At 37.6% G+C, this 26,655-nt stretch overlaps 1 protein-coding gene across 1 annotated transcript in view; it reads left to right on the forward strand.

The window, feature by feature from the left end:
* The window catches only part of LOC129561763 (N-heparan sulfate sulfotransferase 4), a 287,072-nt gene extending 266,273 nt beyond the window's left edge, over positions 1-20,799 (forward strand). The window contains exons 8-13 of the mRNA XM_055434497.2: positions 956-1,079; positions 3,489-3,663; positions 11,900-12,070; positions 12,980-13,089; positions 16,800-16,902; positions 20,680-20,799. Of these exons, the coding sequence (XP_055290472.1) occupies positions 956-1,079; positions 3,489-3,663; positions 11,900-12,070; positions 12,980-13,089; positions 16,800-16,902; positions 20,680-20,799 (803 nt within the window). The remainder of the gene's footprint in view (positions 1-955; positions 1,080-3,488; positions 3,664-11,899; positions 12,071-12,979; positions 13,090-16,799; positions 16,903-20,679) is intronic.
* Positions 20,800-26,655: the final 5,856 nt, after the last annotated feature.

Below are 26,655 nucleotides of genomic sequence, written 5' to 3' on the forward strand. Positions count from 1 at the left end.
GACCCTCAAATTCTGCCTTAACCTAGGTCTAGATGTGACACATGACGTCAGCCAGTCTGTTCAGCCTAGTGCCTTATTATCAGGCTTGTCAGGGCAAGACAGTCAATGGCTGTCTTCCACAATCTTGCACCCCTCTTTCAGCCTTACTGGAAATGCTTACATTTTTAAGGTACAATCTTAGAAAATGTTTCCTCCTGGAAGCCTTCCCTGACTGCACAAGTCTAAATTACCCATTTTCTCATATATTGGAAAAGCACTCTACTCTTCTCTCATCATGGGACCTCCCTCACCTGTTTACTTGACTCAAATCCACAAATACATTTAAAGTTTACTGAGGCCAGCAAATATGTTTTTCTTATCAAGAATTATTACCAATCATTACTACTGTGACTTGTTCAGAGTTGCACTGGTCGACATCTGTTGAATAGTTTGATTAACTTTAATTGATTTGAACATAGTATTAATTGAGGTTCAGGTTTTGTGCTGGATGTCTTTGATCCTTTAGCCACTCATCTGACTTCAGCAGGGAAATCTAATCAACCAATTTCTGAATTTCTCCCCTAGCTGTATCAACCTACTTAACTTTGACTATGTATTCAGATTAAATGAAGTGTTTCAGTCAATAGAACCATGAAGACTAACATAAGAACACAAATCCTTGCCACATGAAATGCACTTAACTGATTTTTAGGAAATCATTTTGACACTGGAATGATTTGGTCTTGCATATTACTTTTTGAGCAAAGATTTTGCTAAATATTTGTGTTAGGACTTCCCTGGTGGTCCAATGGTTACCACTCTGCATTTGCAGTGCAAGGGGGCCTGCATGCTATCCCTTGTTGAGGAAACTAAAATCCCACATGCTACTCCTCATGCCTCCACCCATAATAGTAATAAAGTATTGTCTTGTCTTTTGTTGCTATATAACCTTTTGTTTCCTTTTTTTTTGTAATAGGAACAACAGCACTTTATTTATTTCTTCTTATGCACCCTTCTATCATCAGCAATCTCCCCAGTCCCAAAACATTTGAAGAAGTCCAATTCTTTAATGGAAACAACTACCACAAGGGAATTGACTGGTAAGAAAACAAAAAACAAAGTCCATTATTAGCACATGCTCATTCACAGAAGAGCAATTATAGGTGAATGCAAGGCATCTACATAATTACAGAATAAATTTGTTATGTTTAATTCTACCATAATGAATTAAAAATTAATGTATAATGATGATATGTTTAATCAGTGTTGCCTATAATTTGATTTGGACAGTGCAATAATGATAATATTTTTCTGGTAAATTAATATGATTGAATAAAGAGGATTATGGAATATTTCCATCCAAATTATTCATAAGGATATTTAAAATTCTCCTTAAGCATATTATTATTTCACTGAGTCTAGAATTTGTTTTTACATTAAATACATAATTTGTCTTCACAACAACGCCTGAGAAAACAAATAAATCAAAAGGTTGTTTTCTTTTATACTCTGTGACTTGTATCTTCATTGAACACATAGACGGTAAATGTAGTATTGTAATCTAAGCTGATATTTGTCATGCAAATACCAGAGCGTTTCTAAAACCATATTAATGCTAGTCACACAAGTGCATAAGAGGAAAATTACTTTATACTTAATAAGTTATGAACATTTTAAAATCACAATATTATCCCTAAATGAAAACAGAATAAACCTGATACTGTAACTGATGTTCACTCTGGTTTTTTTTTTCTAGCCATGTCCCAATTGTCTAAGGAAAATATGGCCCTGATTTCCAAATCCCAAGTATATATAAGGCAAATTCCCCCTGAGGTAAACTCCCCTCACTGCATACCTGGGTAGCATGTACTAATGGCTCAGTGGGTAAAGAATCTGCCTGCAATGCAGAAACCAAGGAGATGTGGGTTGGATCCCTAGGTCAAGACAATCCCCTGGAGGAGGGAACGGCAACCCACTCCAGTATTCTTGCCTGGAAAATTCCATGGACAGAGGAGCCTGGTGGGCTACAGCCCAAAGTGCAGAGTCCGGCAAGACTAAACAACTTAGCCCACACGCACATAGCATGAAATGTTATGTCAACATCACGTGTGAATCTTTCCTCATGAAAAGCTCATTCTTTTAAGATGCAGCTAGGATGAGAGTGGGTTCAAGGCGATGGCAGTGAGCAGATTTGAGTTCCCAGTATGAGTATCAACGTGTCCACTCTGCACCTGCTACTGCTGCTGCTAAGTTGCTTCAGTCGTGTCCTACTCTGTGCGACCCCATAGACGGCAGCCCACCAGGCTCCGCCATCCCTGGGATTCTCTAGGCAAGAACACTGAGTGGGTTACCCTTTCCCTCTCCAATGTCTGAAAGTGAAAAGTGAAAGTGAAGTCACTCAGTCTTGTCCGACTAGTAGCGACCCCATGGACTGTAGCCCACCAGGCTCCTCTGTCCATGGGATTTTCTAGGCAAGAGTACTGGAGTGGTTTGCCATTGTCTCTCCAACTCTGCACCTAGGATAGCACTATTCTGTCTTATTTAAAAAGACTAAATGAATTTGGAAATTGCATGCAAGTTACTGAAAGCAGAGCAGCAATTTCCTCTTATCTGTGAGCTCAAATGGAATGCAAATTGTTAAGCAGGAATATAGATGAGACTTTTCACCACTTCACATTTGGGAAACATAATAACAAATGTCAAAGAGGAAAATAAGTATATTATATGAATTCTTAATTACTCTCATTATTTATTTCTAGAACATTTGAGGGTTAGAGAAGTGGTGAGCTGTAAGAAGGGTTACACACATAATTAACGCCTTGAACTGAATTAACATCTGAACATATTGATTCTATAATCTACACACAGAGGAATGTTCCGACAGCATATGGAGGGGTGAACCTGCCGAGGCTCCGCAGGATCAACTGGCAGGAAATATCTCCTTAATTACTCTAGATAGACTATAATGTCTTCACATTGCTATACACACTACAAATTATGCAGAAGTTAAAAAGGAGGAAAGCACTATGCCCTAATCTGTCTAGTATTTTATAGCTATTCTGACTTACACATTTTCCTCTTTTGTGCACTTTAATCTCAATTTAAGAATTTAGCATTCAAGTGTGCAAACATAAATTTACTATTTTAAAATATTTACTAGGCAATATGGTGTAATTTGCTGTTTGCCAAGGGTAAACTTAATTTCTTTAGATTTGGCTTTCAATAGCACAGAACATCAACCCAAATCTAAAGAAATTCCCCTCCGTTCCTTAGCAACCCACCCATTTCATCTCACTCTTTCACCTGCCCTAAATAGCCCATTAGAACAGTAATACCTGGGATTGTTTTACTGTCAGAGTGTACAGAATAGTCTCTATTTTAACTATTATAACATCAATAATTAAAACTTTATATAAATGGATGTAAAACTGTTTAAATAATTTCCTATCCATAGTATGGTAGGAAACAATTAGATCTCAAATTAATTAATTGTCTTTCTCTGCCTTCAGGTATATGGACTTTTTTCCTACTCCATCCAACATTACAAGTGACTTTCTATTTGAAAAGAGTGCTAATTACTTCCACTCAGAAGAGGCTCCCAAACGAGCTGCATCTCTGGTCCCCAAAGCCAAGATCATCACCATCCTCATTGACCCTTCGGATAGGGCATACTCTTGGTACCAGGTATGAAGCAGTAAAAAATATCGTTAAAAGCATTTGATCATAACTTGAATGTAAGCAATGGTGAATTGCTAAAGTCCAGATGTATTCAACAGTCAAATGTTAAAAGAGCTATACAAAGAAGCAAAAACTATGAGAAATAAGAGCTAATATCTAATTCATATCAATTTGGGCAAGGAATTTCAAGCATAACATAATAGAAAAGGGATTGAACCATATAAACATGTAAAATGTTGGTCTTTCATAATTAACAAACTTAAGTATCCAAGTAGACCATCGTTAGCAATACATGGTAAAGGGCTTAGTTCCCTTAATTTGTTTAAAAAAAAATTTCTGCAAATTGTTAAAAATACATAGTAGAAAACTGAGCAAATAAACAAAAGACATAGATATATAATTTACATACACACACACAAATTCAACTGTACAATTTCTGTGTAAAAATGGTCAACCCAATTATTTATCAACAAAATATAAAACCAAAATGGTACTCATAAATATCATCCTAGCATCTTGTCACCCTTATTCTCTCTGCTGACAAGGGTGTCATAATAAAGGCACTCAAACATTCCCATAGAATGATATATATGGAGATATTTTTTGAAAACTGATTACAGTTATCAAACAGTTTGTAAAGATAATTTTGTGGTACAATTCCTCTTCTGGGAGCAGCCATAAGAAAACCTCAAAAGGATTAAAAATATATATCCTTTTTTTATTCATCAAGGTACTAATCATAATAATAACAAAAGGAAAAGTAAATATTCAACAATATAGAATTGTGTCACACCAAAATGGAGTCTTCTTCAGCATTTAATGATGATTTTAATCCATAGAATGATAAGTAAGACATTGTGTTCATTCTAATATGTGAATAGTAGTTTTAGTCTATCAGTCCTGTCTGAATCTTTGTGACCCTATAGACTATAGCTTGCCAGGCTCCTCTGTCCATGGGATCCTCCAGGCAAGAATAGTGGAGTGGGTTGCCATTCCCTTCTCCAGAGTATCTTCTCAACCCAGGGATTGAACCCAGGTCTCCTGCATTGCAGGCAGATTCTTAACCATCTGAGTTACAGGGAAGTCCTAAGAGATATTGCTCTAGTGAGTATATATCTAATTAGAAATGTTGAAAGCACTGTGAGGAAACATGAAGGTGCGATAAGAGCACTCTGGAGAAATAAACTTTAGACTTAAAACTGAAGGACAAGTAGGTACTAACTGTGTGAGGCAGAAGGAGCCTGGACGAGAGAGAAACCGCGTGTAGTCCACGGGGTACAAAGAACCGCAGCACAGCCAAAGAGCTGAGAAAAGGCCCATGCGATTAGAGAACAAAGCCAAGGAGGGGATCTGCCGGGAAAGAGCCTGAGAGGCACATGGGAGCTGGGAGCCAAGTGGGAGACCAAGTGGCCACCATTCCTTGAGGAACCAAAGTGAGGTGAGAGTGAAAGTCACTCAACCATGTCCGACTCTTTCCAACCCCATGCACTATACAAGTCCATGGAATTCTCTAGGCCAGAATACTGGAGTGGGTAGCCTTTCCCTTCTCCAGGGGATCTTCCCAACCCAGGGATCGAACCCAGGTCTTTCTCATTGCAGGCAGATTTTTTACCAACTGAGGCATGAGAGAAGCCCAGGAATACTGGAGTGGGTAGCCTATCCCTTCTCCAGCAGAATTTCCCAACCCAGTAATCCAACCGGGTGGATTCTTTACCAACTGAGCTATCGGGGAAGCCCCGAGTGATCAAAAGCCTTTTAAAAGTGTTAAACCAGTATGTAGCTACCAGAATTTCTTTCAGAAATCATGATACTATCTGATCTTTGAAGAACGGATTGGAGTGGAAGAAATGACTACTCAGATAAATCAGTTAGAGGCTGTAGCAATAGTCCTGCTGAGAAATAGAAGTAACAAGGACAAAAATAGGAAGAAGAAACTAGGTGAAGCATGAAGTCTCAAGAAATCTTTAGGGATTAAAATCAATAGAACCTGGTTATAAAACAGTGTCAGAATAACTCGAATTTCCAGTCTCGGCAACTAAAATGATAACCATATATTCCCATGAAAAAGTACTGAGAAAGGATACAGGCATTGTGTGGGGATGGGGGAGGCTAAGGGTGTGACATAGATGGAGATCAGGAGGTGACAGAATCACTGTCACACCAAAAGCAATAGTAGAGGTCTCTGGCGCTCTGGGGAGAGGTTTGAGCAGGAGACGGAAATTTGTGACTGAGAGGCCAAACGCCACAAAAAATGGTGAAATCGTCTAAGGAAAATGTTCAGAGGAGAAATGTATAGAACAGAAGGAGGCAGCCGGAGAGGAGTAGAAGAAACAGTCCAGCGGTGTCATGACACCAAATACCAGGAAAAGAGCACAGCCAAATGATCAAACGGCTGCTGAGAAATCAATCAGGCAAAATAAGGCCTGAATTATTTTCATTGAGTCGAAAGACAGGGGAAGAAGCAAAACCTTTAACAAACAAGAATCCATGTACAGCAGTCTGGATGGGTCAAGGAAGGTGTTTTCTGTGGTGGTGATCTGAATAATAATGAGAAACTTTCAAAGGAAGAGGCTTGTTAAAGGCCCCCCAGGGGAAAATGGGAAACCAACCCTGGGAGAATCAGAACTTCCATATCACAAGGGTGAAGTGAAGTGAAGTGGAGTGAAAGTCTCTCAGTCATGTCCAACTCTTTGAGGCCCCATGGACTATACAGTCCATGGAATTCTCTAGGCCAGAATACTGAAGTGGATAACCTTTCCCTTCCCCAGGGGATCTTCCCAACCCAGGGATCAGACCCAGGTCTCCTGCACTGAAAGCACATTCTTTACCAACTGAGCCACAACGGCAGGAAACAGCTTAGATGGGAGGGAGCACTCCAACTACAGACTCTCGGTTTTCTTGTGCTAGGTCCATTCTGGCTGTCAGATGAGTCTACGTGCCCCATTTCCGAAACGTATTTTCAAAGCATTAATGTATGGACGTGATAGTTGACTTATAAAGAAAGCTGAGCACAGAAGAATTGATGCTTTTGAACTGTGGTGTTTCAGAAGACTCTTCAGAGTCCCTTGGACTGCAGGGAGATCCAACCAGTCCATCCTAAAGGAGATCAGTCCTGGGTGTTCATTGGAAGGACTGATGCTGAGGCTGAAACTCCAATACTTTGGCCATTTTATGTGAAGAGTTGACTCATTGGAAAAGATCCTGATGCTGGGAGGGATTGGGAGCAGGAGGAGAAGGGGACAACAGAGGATGAGATGGCTGGATGGCATCACCGACTCAATGGACATGAGTTTGGGTAAACTCTGGGAGTTGGTGATGGACAGGGAGGTTCATGGGGTGGCAAAGAGTCGGACACGACTAGGCGACTGAACTGAACTGAACTGAACTGATAATGTGATATCACGATGCTGTGATCACTGACCTAGAGCCAGACATCCTGGAATGTGAAGTCAAGTGGGCCTTAGAAAGCATCACTAAGAAAAAAGCTAGTGGAGGTGATGGAATTCCAGTTGAGCTATTTCAAATCCTGAAAGATGATGCTGTAAAGTGCTGCACTCAATATGCCAGCAAATTTGGAAAACTCAGCAGTGGCCACAGAAATGGAAAAGGTCCATCTTCATTCCATCCCAAAGAAAGGCAATGACAAAGAATGCTCAAATTACCACACAATTGCACTCATCTCACACGCTAGTAAAGTCATGCTCAAAATTTTCCAAGCCACGCTTCAGCAATACGTGAACTGTGAACTTCCAGATGTTCAAGCTGGTTTTAGAAAAGGCAGAGGAACCAGAGATCAAATTGCACACATGCACTGGATCATGGAGAAAGCAAGAGAGTTCCAGAAAAACATCTATTTCTGTTTTATTTACTATGCCAAAGCCTTTGACTGTGTGGATCACAATAAACTGTGGAAAATTCTGAAAGAGATGGGAATACCAGACCACCTGACTTGCCTCTTGAGAAACCTATATGCAGGTCAGGAAGCAACAGTTAGAACTGGACATGGAACAACAGACTGGTTCCAAATAGGAAAAGGAGTACGTCAAGGTTGTATATTGTGACCCTGCTTATTTAACTTATATGCAGAGTACATCATGAGGAACGCTGGGCTGGAAGAAGCACAAGTTGGAATCAAGATTGCTGGGAGAAATATCAATAACCTCAGATATGCAGATGACACCACCATTATGGCAGAAAGTGAAGAGGAACTAAAGAGCCTCTTAATGGAAGTGAAAGAGCAGAGTGAAAAAGTTGGCTTGAAGCTCAACATTCAGAAAACAAAGATCATGGCATCTGGTCCCATCACTTCATGGGAAATATGGGGAAACAGTGGAAACAGTGTCAGACTTAATTTTTTTGGGCTCCAAAATCACTGCAGATGCTGATTGCAGCCATGAAATTAAAAGACACTTACTCCTTGGAAGGAAAGTTATGACCAACCTAGATAGCGTGTTAAAGAACAGAGACATTACTTTGCCAAGAAAGGTCTGTCTAGTCAAGGCTATGGTTATTCCAGTGGTCATGTATGGATGTGAGAGTTGGACTATAAAGAAAGCTGATTGCCAAACAATTCATGCTTTTGATCTGTGGTGTTGGAGAAGACTCTTGAGAGTCCCTTGGACTGCAAGGATATCCAACCAGTACATCATAAAGGAGATCTATTGCTGCTGCTGCTGTTAAGTCACTTCAGTCGTGTCTGACTCTGTGTGACCCCATAGACGGCAGCCCACCAGACTCCCCTATCCCTGGGATTCTACAGGCAAGAACACTGGAGTGGGTTGCCATTTCCTTCTCCAATATGTATAAGTGAAAAGTGAAAACGAAGTCGCTCAGTCGTGTCTGACTCTTAGCGACCCGTGGACTGCAACCTACCAGGCTCCTCTGTCCATGGGATTTTCTAGGCAAAAGTACTGGAGTGGTTTGCCATTACCTTCTCCATAAAGGAAATCAGTCCTGGCTATTCACTGGAAGGACTGATGCTAAAGCTGAAACTCCAATACTTTGGCCACCTCATGCGACGAGTTGACTCACTGGAAAAGACTCTGATGCTGGGAGGGATTGGGGGCAGGAGGAGAAGGGGACAACAGAGAATGAGATGGCTGGATGGCATCACCGACTCGATGGACGTGAGTTTGAGTGAACTCCGGGAGTTGGTGATGGACAGGGAGGCCCAGCGTGCTGTGATTCATGGGGTTGCAGAGAGTTGGACATGACTGAGTGACTGAACTGAACTGATAATGTGATATAAAAGAATTGATTCTTATCGGTGGTAAAATCAAAGGTACAATAACTACTAAATTTTGTTTAAAAGTTACTAAAAATAAAGAGGCGTCTTCTTTTTTTTTTTTCAACAGACCCAAGTTCTTAGGTCCTCTGAATTCTATCAGTGGGTATCTATTAAGAGCCCCTGCACTGAAATTTAAGGGAGGAACAGTGTATAAATATACATGCTGATAAATTTAGAGGTCTGGGATAGAAAAGTTAAAGTGACTATGATTATCTCTTTTATTTTAGAAAGTTGAGAATGAATTAACCTAGGAAAAAGAGAGGGATAATTTGGAAGGCAGTAGTTTGAGGAGCAAAAATAGAGGGTGTGAAATCTTGGTACAGCGGTGAGATAAACTTGACCAGAGAAACATAAAATTGCTTACTGCAATGAACACCTAATAAAGTTGATGCTTTTAAGTGTATGGTGATAACAATCTCTATGTACTAAAAACCAATGAATATGAGTGTATACATAAATTAATGCCAAAATAAAGAAGATTAAAAGAAAACATTTAATAACATTTTTAAAGAACATGTAATTTTTCTTTTTCCTTTTTTTCCTGGCTTTTCAAAATTTCTTCAATAAACATATGTTGCTGAGAAAAAATAACAATGGACAGAAAAATATGGTTCTGCAAACTGAGATTGCAAGAGGTTGGGGACTGAAGTGGAATACTTGTCTTGGGAGGAAAATCCAGAAATTATTAGTAGAATCCATGAGTCAGTGACTCCCTCAAGATACAAAAATGTGTCTTTCTCACTTTATCAAAATTCATGTTGCAAAGCAAGATAATTTTTTTTTAATTGTGCCAAAAATACTGAGATGTTAAGCCTTAATGAAACGTTTTGAATGTGAATACATGGGGCAAAGTATTGTACATTTTCCTGGCAGAAAGTGCGATCACTTTTCACAGCCGATTTATATGAATCTTTTTTTTCCACATGGATTCAACCATTTTTTAAAAAGGGTGAATATATGCCTCTTTTTTCAAGTAAATTCTTTGAACATACACATTTGAAAGGAATAATTATTTTCTGATAATACATTTTACTGCTATATTGCTAAGAGTAGGGTCCCCAGACTACTGTACATTTCAAAATAATGCAACCTATTACTTAGCCAATCCCCTCTCTTCAGTAAGTACCATAAATCTGAAGCTCGACAGGTATAATTCAGAAACTCCTACAGATGTCACCTGCCACTATAATTTCTACCACACATTTTTATAATGGGTCTCACAGAGGACCTGCAGTGCTATTTTTTCCAGTTCTTTTGTGACTTCTGGTCATATTTTTATGCTAATCTTTTTCGTTGCATGAATATAAAAAGTTGATGCTAGACTGGTGTAAATCAATATAAAGCAGAATAAGTACAATTCCATATTATCACAGTGTGAAGTAAAAATGTTAGCATTACTGTATTAATAATTCAGAGTATGTTTATATTTATTCAGGTTGTGTTGTTTCTACATCTTATATTAAGTAAATATATTATGTAGTCTCAATGTACATGCATTTACAGAGGTCAATAAATATACAATTATGAGAGAGGTTCCAAAGTTTTATTTCTATCAGTCTACTTACCATTCACTGCTATTGCTGCTGCTAAGTCACTTCAGTCGTGTCTGACTCTGTGCGACCCTGTGGACGGCAGCCCACCAGGCTCCTCTGTCCCTGGGATTCTCCAGGCAAGAACACTGGAGTAGGTTGCAATTTCCTTCTCCACTACCGCTCACTAGTTACTCTTTAACCATCCACCAGATAATCATCTTTACTTTCTTAGCAGTTTTTATTTCTAACATATATAGGGCCTGCTATTACATAATTCTATCAAGCCGTAATATACTTCCAAACTTATCTTGTAGTAAATTGTCTTTAAGTTCACTTTGAGATATCTTGCAAAAGCAATGCATCCATTCCTACACACCTCATTCATCTTCACTCAGATTTACTTTAAAATTCTGTTTCCACAATTATTTTTTTCTGCTTATCAAAATCTTTCTCACTACATTTTAGCTCAAAGGCTTCAATCATTTTTTAAAATACCTTCATATTTCATTCAGAACTGATCACTTATTGGTCTGGCTATCACAGCAAATAACTTATACCTCTATCATGCATATGACTTTATCACAATCTGTTAACGCATTTCTTTCCATATAAGGTTTTTATTTCTTTGAAGATAGCATTTTGTCTTACCTATATCTTTTTATCTCTATATTCTATTGCGATTCTTTGTTCTGGCAAGGATCTTGATAAATGCTTATGAAATTATATTGACTTGTGTTGGGCTTTTGAACTTGACCAATGATGGTTGGATGTGAAGGACTCAGAGGATTTGGTACAAAAAAGCAGCATAGTGAATTCATATTTAGTAATTTGCAGAGTTAGGTGGAAGCCCTTGGGAGGGAAAAAGCAAAGTGCCTTGGGCAACATCAACATGAACGCGACAGCTAAGCAAGTGTTATAGACACCTGCCTTCTCTGTACACATGGCACCTGCCACACAGGGATATTGGGGAGTTGTCAGAACTTGCCAGAGCAGCTGTAATGAAACAAGAGCACAGTAATGTGGCGGCCAACCCCCGCCAGCTGAAATCTCTTTTCATCAGGCTTGATTCATCTGGTCCCTGACATCCTTTCACTTCTAATCAGATCCATGGAGAAAATCCTTCTACTCTGTCTCTTGTGTTGCACCTAAACATTTTATATGTGAAGACAGCTACAGGCTTATGTGAATGCCACTTGATATGTATAGAAGGCTTATACTCTATGGAAGCCATATGCCAATGCCTAGGTTCCAATAGAGCATGTACTTTTCACCTTGTTTCTCATTCGAAAATCAAGTAATCATTTTTCATTACTTTTTTGGAATAAAAGACACACGCACTCATTCACACATCAAACACATACAGGCACACATATGTTTGCAGTCATAAAGAAGATTGATTTTACAATTGACTTTCTTGTTAAAGCACCAAAGATCACATGAAGATCCAGCTGCCCTGAGGTTTAATTTCTATGAAGTTATCACAACAGGACATTGGGCCCCATCTGACCTGAAAACTTTGCAGAAGAGATGTCTAATACCTGGATGGTATGCAGTCCACATAGAAAGATGGCTCACTTACTTTGCTACTTCTCAGGTAATGTCCTGAAATGAATTGCTTCTGTTTATTGTATCATGATAGTGTTGCACTGACAAACAGAAAATATAAATTAACATTGTCACAGATAGCAATTTATTATCAGAGATGATCATACCTAGGGAAGAAATGTGAATTTTTACATTTCTAATGGCAGTGGTAGTATTACTGTGTTAAGTGACTATGAAACACATTCTCAGGAACTCGTCCTCACACAGGAGGCTTCATGTGCTTCATAGGCAGTAACCAAAAGCCAAACTGCCAGTTAAGTGGACATTTATTGAACACCATGTGCAAATACTCATGCATCACCCATCCCGTGGAACTCTTATGAGAAAAGAAGGTCATGGATTGGACTGTCAAATGGGAAGTACTGTAAAAGCTCTGGGATAGAACCATGGGAGAGAACCTGGGATAGAACAGGAAATAAGGACTTGAGGAAAGTGTCCACATCTTCTTCATTCCAGTTCAGCCCACAACCAAAACCTGAGTTCTCTGTCATGGTTTGTAAGGAGCATAGATGGGTAATTTTCATCTGTCTGCCCATTATTTCTAAACCCTTCACTGTAAGATTAACTCATGGGATTTCATAGGTTGGATAATTACCTGATTACAGAACAGATGGAGCATCATGTTTCTACTGCACTACTGGATCAAGAAAGTGTCAATGTCTATTTCTGATTTACAATGACATTAGTTAAGGGTTATGAATAATGCCTTTGGCAAACTTTGTTGTTTTATTTGGAAGGACATCAGAATAGTAAATATGTACATGTATGCTAAAGAGTGCATATTTTCTTTCTGTTCACACTGATCTAATTGATTAACATCCTACCAGGTCAAGGGAGGCAGCTCAGTCTACCTAATATAGCTTTGTTCTTCATAGAATGACTATTTTTGACTCTACAGCTGCTAATTATTGATGGACAGCAGCTGAGATCTGACCCAGCTACTGTGATGGATGAAGTCCAGAAGTTTCTGGGAGTTACACCTCATTATAATTACTCTGAAGCACTAACGTGAGTCTATTCTCATGCTTGATTTCATTTCCATTATTTGCCATCATAAATTATCACTGGTAGGTGTGTATATAGCATCATTAATACTAGCTATGAATTTATACATCATTATGCTTCTCAAAAGCAGTCAAAGGAATGTCCTCATTATTCATGTAGTACATCCCTTTCGAATACCAGGATATTTTAATGGCATAAGAGTATGCCTATAGAACACCTCATAGCCATTTTATATCTCACAAATTTCCCTTTTTGTGAGCTCTTTCTCAACACAAGTTTATGTAAATGTTTTACATGCCTACTCTGTGCAGAAAGTGTCCTAGGAATGGAGGTTACAGAGGTGAAAAAGATGATCTCTATCCCCAAGTAATTTGCACGTTAGAAATAAAATGTTGATGGTCACAGTTAGCCCTGTGAAAATGAGTAGTATTTCAGGCAGAATTGGGAAAGAGATACATTCATGTTTTACTCTGTATTTATTACATTGTATGTAACCAAATATAATCATGTATAACATTATTGTGGTCTGTTATTGTACAGTAAACCTCCCAAGACCTACCAGAATGTAACCACAGCCCTTTTAATTATGTTCATGGATCCTGTGGGCTGGGAATGTAGACAGGACATAGCCAAAACAACTAGTCTCTGCTCAAAATACCTGGGACTGTATCTGGGAAGACATGAATATCTAGGTATGACTTGAATGGCTGGAGACTGGAGTTTTCTGGAGGCTTCTTCACTCACATCTTTGGCTTCGTCACTCACATCCACTCACTGGATGGCTCAAAGCTGAGCTCAATGGGAGGAGATCTCTCTGGGTGGCTTTCTTGCAGTGAGCATCCTAAGTCACTTCAGTCATGTCCAACTCTTTGGAACCCCATGGACTATAGCCCACCAGACTCCTCTGTCCATGGGATTCTCCAGGCAAGAATACTGGAGTGGGTAGCCATGCCCTCCTCCAGGGCATCTTAGGTCCCCTGGGGTCAAATCAGAGTCTCTTAGGTCCCCTGTGTTGGCAGGCAGGATCTTTACCACTCACACCACCTGGTAGTGACTGTGTGTTCTGAGAGGGAACGAGATGTGGAGGGAACACGGTTCAAGGCTTTCTCTGACTAGCCTTGCAAGTCATGCAGCATCACTTACTCCATATTGTTTTGATTGCAAGCAAGTCACTAGAGCCAGTCCAAACCCACAGGGAGGGAAAGAGCCTCCTCCTCTTGCTGGGGAGGGGCAAGGGCATCCTGCAGAAGAGAATGGAGGTGGGGAGGGGTTATGGTTGCAGCCAGCTTGGGAAATAAAATCATCTACTTTGGGTAATTAAAAATGGAACAAAAAAGGAAAGAAGCAAAATAACAAACAAAAACAAAAGCTCCAAGCTGTCAGAATATACATTTAAAAGGTCATGTACTTGACTCCTTCACAAGGCCTGATATGAAGCCTATTACGTTTCAGACAAAATTTTACAAGCCTGATTATATAATTTCCCAGTTCACAACAGATTAGAATCAGCAATTAGACAATTAGAGAGGGTAATGGAGAGGCAGGAAAAGCAGTAATAAGATTGGGCTTTTCCTTATCCACTAAAATACACCTAATGACATCTATACCTACACATGGAAATGACAACACACGGCATGGCCCCTGTTGATTAAGTAGACAGAGTGTCCTCTAATACACTTACATGAAGAGTCACTGGTGTCAGCACGGCCTCCCCTTACTCCCTACATTAGTTCAGGGAATGGTTTTATCCTGTTTACTACAAATAGTTCCTTATGGTTCAATAAACTTGTAAAATCATACTTTTAAAGAAGAGATTGCAAACAAGGGCAGAATATATGGTTTTTAATATGTCTCACACATCACAAAAATTAATAACTACAGTGATGTTCAGTGTAATAAAAGAAGTCTTGTGGCAACCAATTCATGTCCTCAAAGTTATCTAACAGTTATTTGAGAAAGCCTTTGCATCTTAATTTCATAATTTCATGCCTACTAAAACCAAACCATAAAACAGGAATTGATATAACTTAGCAAGAATAAATGTCCTTTGTTAGACTCTGTGTTTATAACATTGTTATAAATGATACCAGGACAGCAAAATAATGTGGATTCAAGGTTTTAACAACCCTATCTAAAAGAATGACTTTCAATAGTCTGGATGGCTCTCCTTCCTCAGATCATATTAAGCTCTGCCTCATGACAGCTGTTTGGAGAGTGAGAGAGATGGGAGCCCGTCCTGAGACCTCTGCACACCCGAGAGCAGAGGAGATGTTCTCAGTGTGTGTAAATATCTTGACTTGGTTGCCAAAGCTGTATTTTACCTTAATGCTGTTCAACATTCTCATCCTGAGGCAGAAGATGCTGTTTAGGGGCGCCATTATGCCGCCTCCCCCATTTCATTTTGCACAGAATACCAGAATGTTCTTCCTCTTGGGAAATTAATGAAAACCAAAGAAAGGCCTACAATAGGCAAGATGCAGATTGGAAATGTCCAGGTTGGAAATGACTCTGTCTTCCTTTTATCCATTTAACCAGTGATGTATTTAATTTTAATTGATAACATGTACTAGGACAACCTGGACTGTGAGGATCAGGTCTCTAATAATAGATTGGGCAGGGAACTGTGAAGAAAATTTCCCTCTCCCCCTAAATGAGTTCACATATGTGCAGAAGCAAATTGCAGGTGCATCGGTATTATAGGAATGGGCCCAGGGCAACAAAATATTCTGCAACTAATTAACTTTACATCCTAGTCAATTATGCTTCATCCTTCTAAAACATCTGCTGAGCAACAAAATGCAAACCTTTTCGATGTTTTATGCATGCAGCAATTCCCACAGCAGTAAATTTAAAATTTCCCTTCCTGTTTGGTTTATTCTTTCCTTTTTCCTATCTTGTTAGTCCTAAACCAAAATTCTTACATATCTGAGTTTAAACAAATAATTAGATTACACATTCTTTCTTTTGTAACTGTGTGCGGCCAAGGACACAAAGCAATGTTAGAATTATTTTATGAGTATCGAGATCTGAATGATCCAATGGAATCATTCACCTTCAACAAAAGAAATGAAGAGTTGTCTAACGTTCCACTCACCATTTGTATAACCCGAGTCTTATTTTCTCTGGAAAAATATAGTGAATTATATCTTTAGCTTTTTAATTTCATCCTTGAAAAGTGTAAACGTTTTGAACTGTTAAAAAGATTAGTATTTTTCTTAGAAGCTTTAAAATTCATGTTTGTATTCAAAGAAATATATTTACATTATATTGTCACCTTAATATATACTATTGAATGATTTAAAAGAAATTTGATAATATAGTTTGACAGGGAAATCATATAAATAAGAAAATAAATATTGTAAAGTCCTGTATATATGATTGTAGTTTTGTTGATTCATCCTTGATCTTCTATGGATGAATAGGTAAAATATAAAAACCTAATAATTTCATCATAAGAAAAGACTAAATATCTTATGTCCTTTTTCATTACATTAGAAATATTCAAAAATATACAACATATAGCTTATTTAATTTCAATTAAATTCTCTCAAGTTGATTAAATGAATGTTTATAGAATTGAACTAAATTAAATCAAACCATGAGTATATGCAAGTACATTTCCATTGTACAATTGGTGAGGTTCTCTTAAAATTCTGTATATAATTTATAATCATTATATATTTATTTTCAGTTATATCTTTGTTCTTTTGTAGCTTTGATCCCCAAAAGGGCTTTTGGTGTCAACTACTGGAAGGAGGAAAGACAAAATGCCTTGGAAAAAGCAAAGGTCGAAAGTATCCACCCATGGATCCAGAGGTAATATTTTCCTTATCTTTGAAATTCTCTGGTAGTGTTGAGTCCAAGCACACTCTGCTTGCAGCACAATAGGCCAATGAATATGAGCGAGGAGGTGTTGGGATGAGGAATATGACTTTATTCCGAAAGCTGGCTGACAGAGAAGATGGCAGACTAACATCTCAAAATAGCCGTCTTATCTGGGTCTGGATGCCAGGTTCTTTTATGGATCAGAGATGGGACAAGGTGAGGAAACAACGTAAAAAGGCCATTGATCTTGCAAACATTTACCAGAATGGCAAACCTCAGACAGAGGGATGTGTTAATTTCTTCCTGCCATCTACAGGTAGACAAAGTTCTGAACAAAGGCACTTTAGTTTAACAGTAGGCAGAGGGGCAGGATTCTCTGAGGCAGGCCATTAATGTATGATTATAATGACAAAAGCAGTGGAAAACAAGTCAAAGAAACAGTTCCAACATGGAGTCAGAATTAATCCTTTCCTGTTACAGTACAATCCTGTATATACAACTATTTCAAAATTAGTAGACAATAAATTTGATTCCTTTTTCTTGTCTTTCTTTGCTATCAATCGTTTTATATATTTAGAAGAGAGAGAGAGACCAACAGATAGAGTTGATTAGTAGATATTCATGGAAATTGTATGCCGTTGGGATGCAATTCAAATATAAATACTGAACAGTAACTTCTTTCCAAATGTGTAAAGGGCTCAAACAAATAATCTAGTAAACAATGATTTTGTATAAAATATATAGGTATTATTGTTACATATTGAAAATGTATATCCAGTGCCTATACCATGCATGGCACTGAGTTGAGCCATGGAGAGTAAACTGTTCTGATCAACAATTACAACATGTGGTAGGGAGGCTTTTCCATATCACCAAGCAAGGCTCAGACACCAGCTGGATCTCCACAATCCAACACAATACGACACTGTCTACAAAGAGAGAGAGAATGTCAGGTCCCACCAGGAAAAACAGTAACCTCAGATATCAAGATATTAGAAACCTCTCTAATGGTAGAAAATGAAGAGGAACTAAAGAGCCTCTTGAGGGTGGAGGAGAGTTAAAGAGCCAATTTAAAACTCAACATTAAAAAAAAAAAAAAAAACTAAGATCATTGCATTCGGCACCTTTACTTTATGGCAAATAGAGGGAGAAATGGTGGAAGTAATGACAGATTTCCTCTCCTTGGGCTCTAAAATTACCACGGATGTTGACTGCACCCATGAAATCAGAAGACATTTGCTTCTTGGAAGGAAAGCTATAACAAACCTAGACAGTGTGTTGAAAAGCAGACATTACTCTGCCAACAAAGGTCCACATAGTCAAGGCTATGGTCTTCCCAGTGGTCAGGTATGGTTGTGAGAGCTGGAGGCATAAAGAAGGCATAGCACCAAAGAATCAATGCCTTCAACCTGTGATGCTGGAGAAGACTCCTGAGAGTCCCTTGGACAGCAAGATCAAACCAGTCAATCTTAAGGGAAATCAGCCCTGAATACTCCTTGGAAGGACTGATGCTGAAGCTGAAACTCCAGTATTTTGTCATCTGACGTACACAGCCAACTGATTGGAAAAGTCTCTGATGCTGGAAAAGATTGAGGACAGAAGGATAAGAGGGCATCAGAGGATGAGATGGCTTCATGGCATCACCGATGCAATAGACATGAACTTGGACACACTTCAGGAGATGGTGAGGGACATGGAAGCCTGGCATGCTACAGTCCATGTGGTCACAAAGAGTTGGACATGACTGGGCGACTTAACAACAAAAACAAAAAGCCACCTCATTAACATAACAAAGTATACCTTTATCACTATCTCACTTCAGTTCAGTTGCTCAGTCGTGTCCGACTCTCCGCGACCCCATGAATCACAGCACGCCAGGCCTCCCTGTCCATCACCAACCCCCGGAGTTCACTCAAACTCATGTCCACAGAGTCGGTGATGCCATCCAGCCATCTCATTCTCTATCGTCCCCTTCTCCTCCCACCCCCAACCTTTCCCAGCATCAGAGTCTTTTCCAGTGAGTCAACTTGTCGCATGAGGTGGCCAAAGTATTGCAGTTTCAGCTTTAGCATCAGTCCTTCCAATGAACACCCAGGAAATTCCAAGTGAGCCTTGTGCCAGAAATGGAGTCAATGACCAACTATATATTTCTTATTATAATTCAAAATGTCAAAAATTGGATACAAGATAAAACAGTTATGAGCCTAGATTTATTATAGGAGAGTAAATTAGTTATGGTCACTTGTTTATAGTAAAATATATAAAATAATATCAAACTGCAAAAAGGCAGGGGAGAAAAATCTATCAGTAAAAGTTATGGTATGAGGAGACAGAAGGATTGGAAAACTAGTTAGCAATCAACTGAGCCGATATTATAATGAGTTCTGTCTCCTAAGAAAGTGTGGGCATAAGGAAGATGGAAGTGATTAGGTGTTGCTATGGAAATAGAAGAACCAGAAGGTTCTCAAACTATACCTCTGAACCCAATAATTTCAGAAGGGCTGCAAAAATCACGTTGATCTACCAAGAAATCAATGTAACGACTCCACTACTTCTATAAACATCTTATCCAGAATTTGAAGTGTTCACAATCCACTTGAAGGGAAGAAATGTAGTGAAAAATCTAGTGAATGGTACAAGAAAAAAAGTAGTTCTCTTGAATCCATTTCCACAGTATACAAAGGTTGCTAAGGGAATCTTAGGAAGAAAGAAACTAATTTGTGCTAAAATATTGGAAAGGATTTAAGAGAGATGGTGTAAGTTTGACCAAATGGAAATGGCTGTCTATATTTCACAGGAAAAACATTCACCTCTATTATTTTATCAAAAAGACACAGAACTATGTTCAATGGGTTCTAATATGAGATAAGTGACATCCAGAGGGAAAAACAAACCCATTTACAAGTTTTTTGTCTTCTTGGAATAAAATAAACTAAAACCACAGATATATTTTATAATCCTTTTTTCAGCTGTTCATCTAAAAATTGCCAATCACTCCAGCTTGATTAGGAACATAAGAATCCCAGGAAAGATCACTATAATGACCTTTATAATAAGACCTTATAATATTTGTGAAGTAGAAAACTTAATGATTTTTCAAAAAAATCCGTTTTGGTCCTAAATAAATATGGAAAGCATTTTATAACATGGCAAGTTATTTCTTTAATCATGAAGTTCAGCTTTTATGATTATGTTGACTGATCAGATCTGTGGCCCAGTTTTACAGAAAGTGACCAATTTCATAAACATAGGTGTTTCTTTTCTGTCAATTTTGTGCCACATCCAGTCCTGCTTCCCTCATTCTTCTTTAGTATTACATGCCTCTCATCAACCTCTTCATCAGTCCCTTAGTAAATAAGTGTGCTTTATATTGAGTGGGATGCCATGCCCTCCTCACTGACAGATGGTATTTAATGTATAAAAATATTGACTCAATGTTGTATACCCAAAACTGTTATAATATTGTAAGTCAAATTTACTTCAGTTTAAAAAACTGAAAAAAGGAAAAGTAAGATATATGTTATTCCTGAACCCATTTTTATTTTGCAACTTCATGGGGTCGCAAAGACTCGGACACGACTGAGCAACTGAACTGAACTGAAGTGATACTTCTGTCAAATCTTTCCTAAAGGTAAAAATAAATGGCATCTGTGAGAAAATAGAAATGCCTGTTTTATGTGCCGTCCCATCGCCGTCGAATTTCTTAATAAATTTGCACAATCTCATTTAATGAACTAATAACTCCCTTTGTCTTCTTTGTGCTTTCAGGCTAGAACCTTCCTCTCTAATTACTACCGAGATCATAATGTGGAATTGTCCAAACTGTTACACAGACTGGGGCAGCCTCTACCATCATGGCTGAGACAGGAGCTTCAAAAAGTGAGATAGCACTGAAGACGAGAACTAAGACTCACAAGATACTGACTTTTACTATGAAACAGAAAAGCAAACTCCCCATCTTTTATCCCTTTAATGCACTTGTGATTGTCAATAGAGGACCATGTGAATAAATCTCCTTCTATCTTTTTCATAAAAATGAAAACTATTATATATGCACGCATTGGCGATTACTAGCATAATTCCTATGTGAGCTTTTGGGAAATAATGTGGGGTTTTATGTCACTACCCAGCTTCCAGTGTGGGGATCATGACACAACCCAGTTCCTCTGTTAACCATAACATTTTGGAAACTATATTTTACTGAGATCCCTGACTATATGCAAGTGACAAGTTGAAGTCTTAAGAAAAAAACTGTGATATCTGTAAATGAGGCTGGTAGTAACCCAATATCAGAATTAAGGGTGTACATTTTCCCTTGCTAATTTGAAAACAGTTTTGCATTTGTTGTGACATTATCAGTGTAATCTTATATTCTTATTTTGAGCAGTTATTATTTATTCTATTTAACCCACACGTTTTCCTCTGTTAATCCTCTTTAGGAATATCCTTGACTTGCCCAAGTTGTGAAGTTGTAACCTCCCACATGCTTGGTCTGTTTTGATCTTGTAGGAGGATACCATCTGCAATTAGCCCATAATAGTATTTTATCTGGCCAACATGCCATTCTCGGTGAATTTTGCATCCTGGTTCCAATACCATCTATCAGAGATTTGGGGGGTAAATGAAAGTGCATACTTTACATAATATTAACTACTATGTGTAAGGCTGTCTTTCCATGGGTAAAAATCTTACCATACTATTAATCGAGGCATTTCCACTTTGATAATGATATAGTATTTATATATTTTTTTCACTATCCCCAGAAGGAAAAAAAAAACTTTACTGATAAGACTGGAATGAAAATATTAATATGTGTTTACAGGTAGAGTGAGGCACTTGTGCCTTTTATGTAGTATATTTCAATCATTTAAAGCATGGACTTTTATATATGCCAGTGCATATACTAATGCAGAAGATTATGTTTTTAATGCTTATTTAACAGAAGAAATGTAATCTAAAATTTACCTCTTTAAACACCACAAATTCTCTAAATTAAAACCTATTTCTCAGCCATGTCATCCAAAAATTAATTTCTGGAGAAGAAATGATACTCTTCCTATCTTAGAGTTGCAGGTTACTCTCCCATTTGGAAATCATCATGCTAGTTGAATTTTTGTCTTATTTGTCAATGAAGATACATTAAAGCTTTGTTAATCTTTTCAGTGATACATGAGGGTAAAATTTGAGCAGAACAGAAAATCAAAGTAAATTTGGAACATTACCTATGAATTCATCCTTCCTCCAGAGTAATTTTTCTACAGGCTGTAAATAACATTATGCTTGACATAATTCAGCGTCTTCAAAGGAAATGGAAGATCTTTGTTTTTGTTTATTTGCTGTTTGTGGTTTTAAGCAAACTATTCAAGTATAATCTAAAAGAGAACCAATAATTTTTACATAGTTTATTTCAGGATTCAACTTTGGATTTATACTTTATTAAGATTTTTGCTTACTTTTCTTTTGTTTTCCAACTGCATCTAAAGACTCTCTTTATTTTTCAGAAAAAGTTAAGATTTTTTCTGGGCATGTGTTGATGTAAATCACAAACTGATGCTTTTGTTGATTCTTTGTTAGGCGTGAGGCTTAATTTCTCAGTCTTACTGTTACTTAGGTGAGCATGTGCTTGATAGCATTCCATTCAGTTCAGTTCAGTTCAGTCGCTCAGTCATGTCCGACTCTTTGCAACCCCATGAATCACACAGCACGCCAGGCCTCCCTGTCCATCACCAACTCCCAGAGTTCACTCAAACTCATGTCCATCGAGTCAGTGATGCCATCTCATTCTCTGTCGTCCCCGTCTCCTCCTGCCCCCAACCTTTCCCAGCATCAGAATCTTTTCCAGTGAGTCAGCTCGTCGCATGAGGTGGCCAAAGTATTGCAGTTTCAGCTTTAGCATCAGTCCTTCCAATGAACACCCAGGATTGATCTCCTTTAGAATGGACTGGTTGGATCTCCTTGCAGTCCAAGGGACTCTCAAGAGTCTTCTCCAACACCACAGTTCAAAAGCATCAATTCTTCGGTGATCAGCTTTCTTCACAGTCCAACTCTCACATCCATACATGACCACTGGAAAAACCATAGCCTTGACTAGACGGACCTTGGTTGGCAAAGTAATGTCTCTGCTTTTTAATATACTATCTATGTTGGTCATAACTTTCCTTCCAATGAGTAAGCGTCTTTTAATTTCATGGCTGCAATCAGCATCTGCAGTGATTTTGGAGCCCCCAAAAATAAAATCTGACACTGTTTCCACTGTTTTTCCATCTATTTCCCATGAAGTAGCACACTAAAATCATAACAATTGTGTATTTAGAGCTCTAGCTTTTTTGTTAATTTCCTCCAGTTTGCATTCTAATTTTTTCTTTTGTGAACTAGAGATTAACTTTTTTCCCCATAGATATTTATGGAAATCAGATGAGATACTTTTCATATCAGGTAAAATTCATGTAATTAAGAGTCCAACTTATCTCTAGATTTTTTAAAAATGTAACTAATTTTCAGCAGTTTCTTATTTTTTCCAAATAGTATATACAGTATCATTCACCTATGTGCAGAGAGCTGGGAGCAAAATTCCCCCAAATTCCAAGTTCAACTAGTCTCTTCTCCCCTGGTTCATTTCAATCAGTGTGTACATTTTTCTTACTATGATAATATAGACAACAAAACAAATTGTAATTTAATTATGCAATTCATCTCCTACAGTGAACTACTTAGTGGGTCTCTGGGCTGTGAGAAGATTATAATAAATCTGAAAACTTTTAGTTTGAAGAATATCTTGGTTTTCCCAATTTTCACCCACTGACTATTGAACTATTGACTCAAGATTTAATATACATAATTCTTTAACATTCTAAATAATTATCTTTCTTTTGAATGACATACTTTTTAAAATTTTAAAGAACTTCTTAAAACCTTTAAACAAGCCAGTATCTTCTCTTCGTCCTTCTTTTTCTTTATTCCAATTGCTTAATTTACAAATATAATAATTGATTACATTAATAAAGATAAGGGACAATATTTTATATAAATCTATATCAAAATATGTATGCTTGTCAAATACCAGTCTCTAAAAATTACCTTACAAATCTCATGCAAAAACAAATTTTGCTTGTATTTAACAATGGCCTCAAAATAATTAATCAACAAGGGAGAATGCTAGAGAGGAAAATATATATTCCTCTAACACTGTATTTTTTCTTTAAAAAAAAAAAGCTCTTCATTCAGCAAGAGATTTTATTTTCCTTGATTTCAACAAACCCATTCACATGTACCTTACGGAGTTTTCATTCTTCTGTCTCATTGTTTTAATATGACATAAAGTAACCTGTTCACCATGAGTGTCAGTTCAATAATGTGAACAATTTACAGCCCAGTGATATTTTAAAAGCCTGTTTTTGGTGGCTAGATAACATATTAACTATTTGCTTCATAGAGTTTCCTTGAAAACAATTGTGGTCAATAATTTCAGAAATAAAGAAATCAAACAGTCTTGCAGATACAATTTAACTTCAACTATAGGAACATAGCTTGGCCATGAGTACATATATATAGTCTACTATATATATAGCTACAGATGTATATATATATATATATACACAAATGAATATTTTCTTGTGTGAGCCTGTGAGGTGATCAGGAAAAGCAGAAAGAGAACTCTGCATTTACTGAAATTGTTAAATAACTGATGTATTAATAGTACATGTATAACATATCTTTGGTTCTCATTTCTTCAAAATAAATACTATTGTTGGTATGGCCACTAAAGTAATGTTGTTTCTCTTCTGAAACCCAAAGTTTTAATCAATAGATGAATCTTTTCCCTTCCCTTTTGCTTTTTTTGCTCTATATACACTCCCTGAATTCCAAACATATTACAAGTGTAACCAGGAAGCTAGGAGAGTGGATTTTGGGAATCTGGGATTTGCATCCCAATCCTGCAATGAGCAAGTTGTGTGACCTCAAACAATTTGTAGAACTTCTCTGAGCCACTGTTTTCTTTTCTGTAAAATAGAGACAATGGAGTATTATTTATTGGGTCATTGTAAACATTAAATAAGAATATATTTAAACAACTAACTACAATGCCTAATGTAGTTATGCTGAAACATGTTTGTTATAGAAATAATGTATGATACTCAAACCACTGTTTCTTTCTTCATCAACAAGTATATGTTTTTCTACTCCTTTTAATAATAAAGCATATATATCTTAAACATATAATTAACTGTATTTGGTGAAAAAGAGAAATTTTCTTCACCATCATTATCCAAAAATAAATTTTGCATGGTTCCCTGCTATTATTTTGATAAGCATTCATAGCAAGTTTTCCATCTCAGCCCATTCTATTAAGGTCTCTTTATCCCTTTCCTCCTACTTACTTCTCCCTCTGAATTTATCTAGTAGAATATCTCCCTTGTATATCTCTCTCTTCAGATTTTTCTATAGCTGGCTTCCTTGGTGGTTCAGTCAGTAAGGAATCCACCTGCATGCAGGAGATCCAGGTTAGGTTGGAAAGATCCCCTGAAGAAGGAAATGGCTACCCACTACAGTATTCTTGCCACTATCACCAATATAAACCTATAGCTTTATATTGAAGAGATAAATGCTGTTCCCTCAGATAAGACTCTGAGGACACATGGATCCTGTTTCAGTAGCATGGCAAAGCTAAAATGAAATACGACAACAGACTTAGGTAATAAGAAGTTATGCCTTTGTCACAGGTAACATACAATACATACAATCTCCAACCACTTCTTCCCTCAGCCAACTTCAATCAATAGAAATAATAAAGTGAGCATTTATCAGCATGCATGCTAGTCTCTGAAATGAACAAATGAATAAGACCCCCTTGTGATTTCTGTAACAAAGTCTATCAAACTATTTTGAATTATTTCAACCTGAAGAAATCCAGTGCATAATGTGGTACACAGATTCCTGAAGCCAGAGTCACAGTTCAGCTCCTTGCAATCCCATGGAGGCATGGCGTGCTGCGGTTCATGGGGTCTCAATGAGTTGGACATGACTGAGCGACTGTACTGGACTGAACTGAATCCCACTTAGCACTGTGTAAGTTTCCTCAGGCACATCACTTACACTCGCTTGTTACCATGGCCTCATTTCCACATTGTGGGCAATAATGACAGCCACCTCTTGAGGTTATTGTGACAATTATGTGAGTTTAAATATATAAAACAGTAGCTGGCCACTGTAAGAGCGTTTGCTATTGTTAACTACATTGTGCATATCTATTTTAGATGTACAATACTCATTTTAAAAAAGCATGTCCCAAAAGAGTTGGTTTCACATAAATTTAATTAAGCATATTCAAATCACAAGAATCCACAGCCACAAGATGGTTATAGGTAATAAGAAGGCAATAACAAGGAATCACTTAAAACATCTCCACATTTTAAAATTCTAATTCTGTCAACTATTTTTATATGGGTGACCAAATCATGGGATTCCTCTGAGCCTCATTTCTTCCTGCATAAAGAACTGAGGATAGAAACCCAAGAAATGCGCATGGGATAAAAGAAACTAAAGTCCAAGAACAATTAGTAGAAATTTATATTTGAACACTGAAATATGCTCATTAAATTCAAGTTTCCTGGAAGGGATGGATTTATTCATCATAACAGTGAGAGAATGTGCAAAGTAGATCATCATATCATCATATTTACAAAAACAACAACACAACATTGTTTAGGCATTATTATTGAGGAATAAGGGAAAAGAGAAGTTCCC

This window comes from Moschus berezovskii, chromosome 5 (genome assembly GCF_049115385.1).
Source record: "Moschus berezovskii isolate FMDL1 chromosome 5, NW_MosBer_1.0, whole genome shotgun sequence".
In the NCBI taxonomy this organism is placed as follows: Eukaryota; Metazoa; Chordata; class Mammalia; order Artiodactyla; family Moschidae; genus Moschus; species Moschus berezovskii.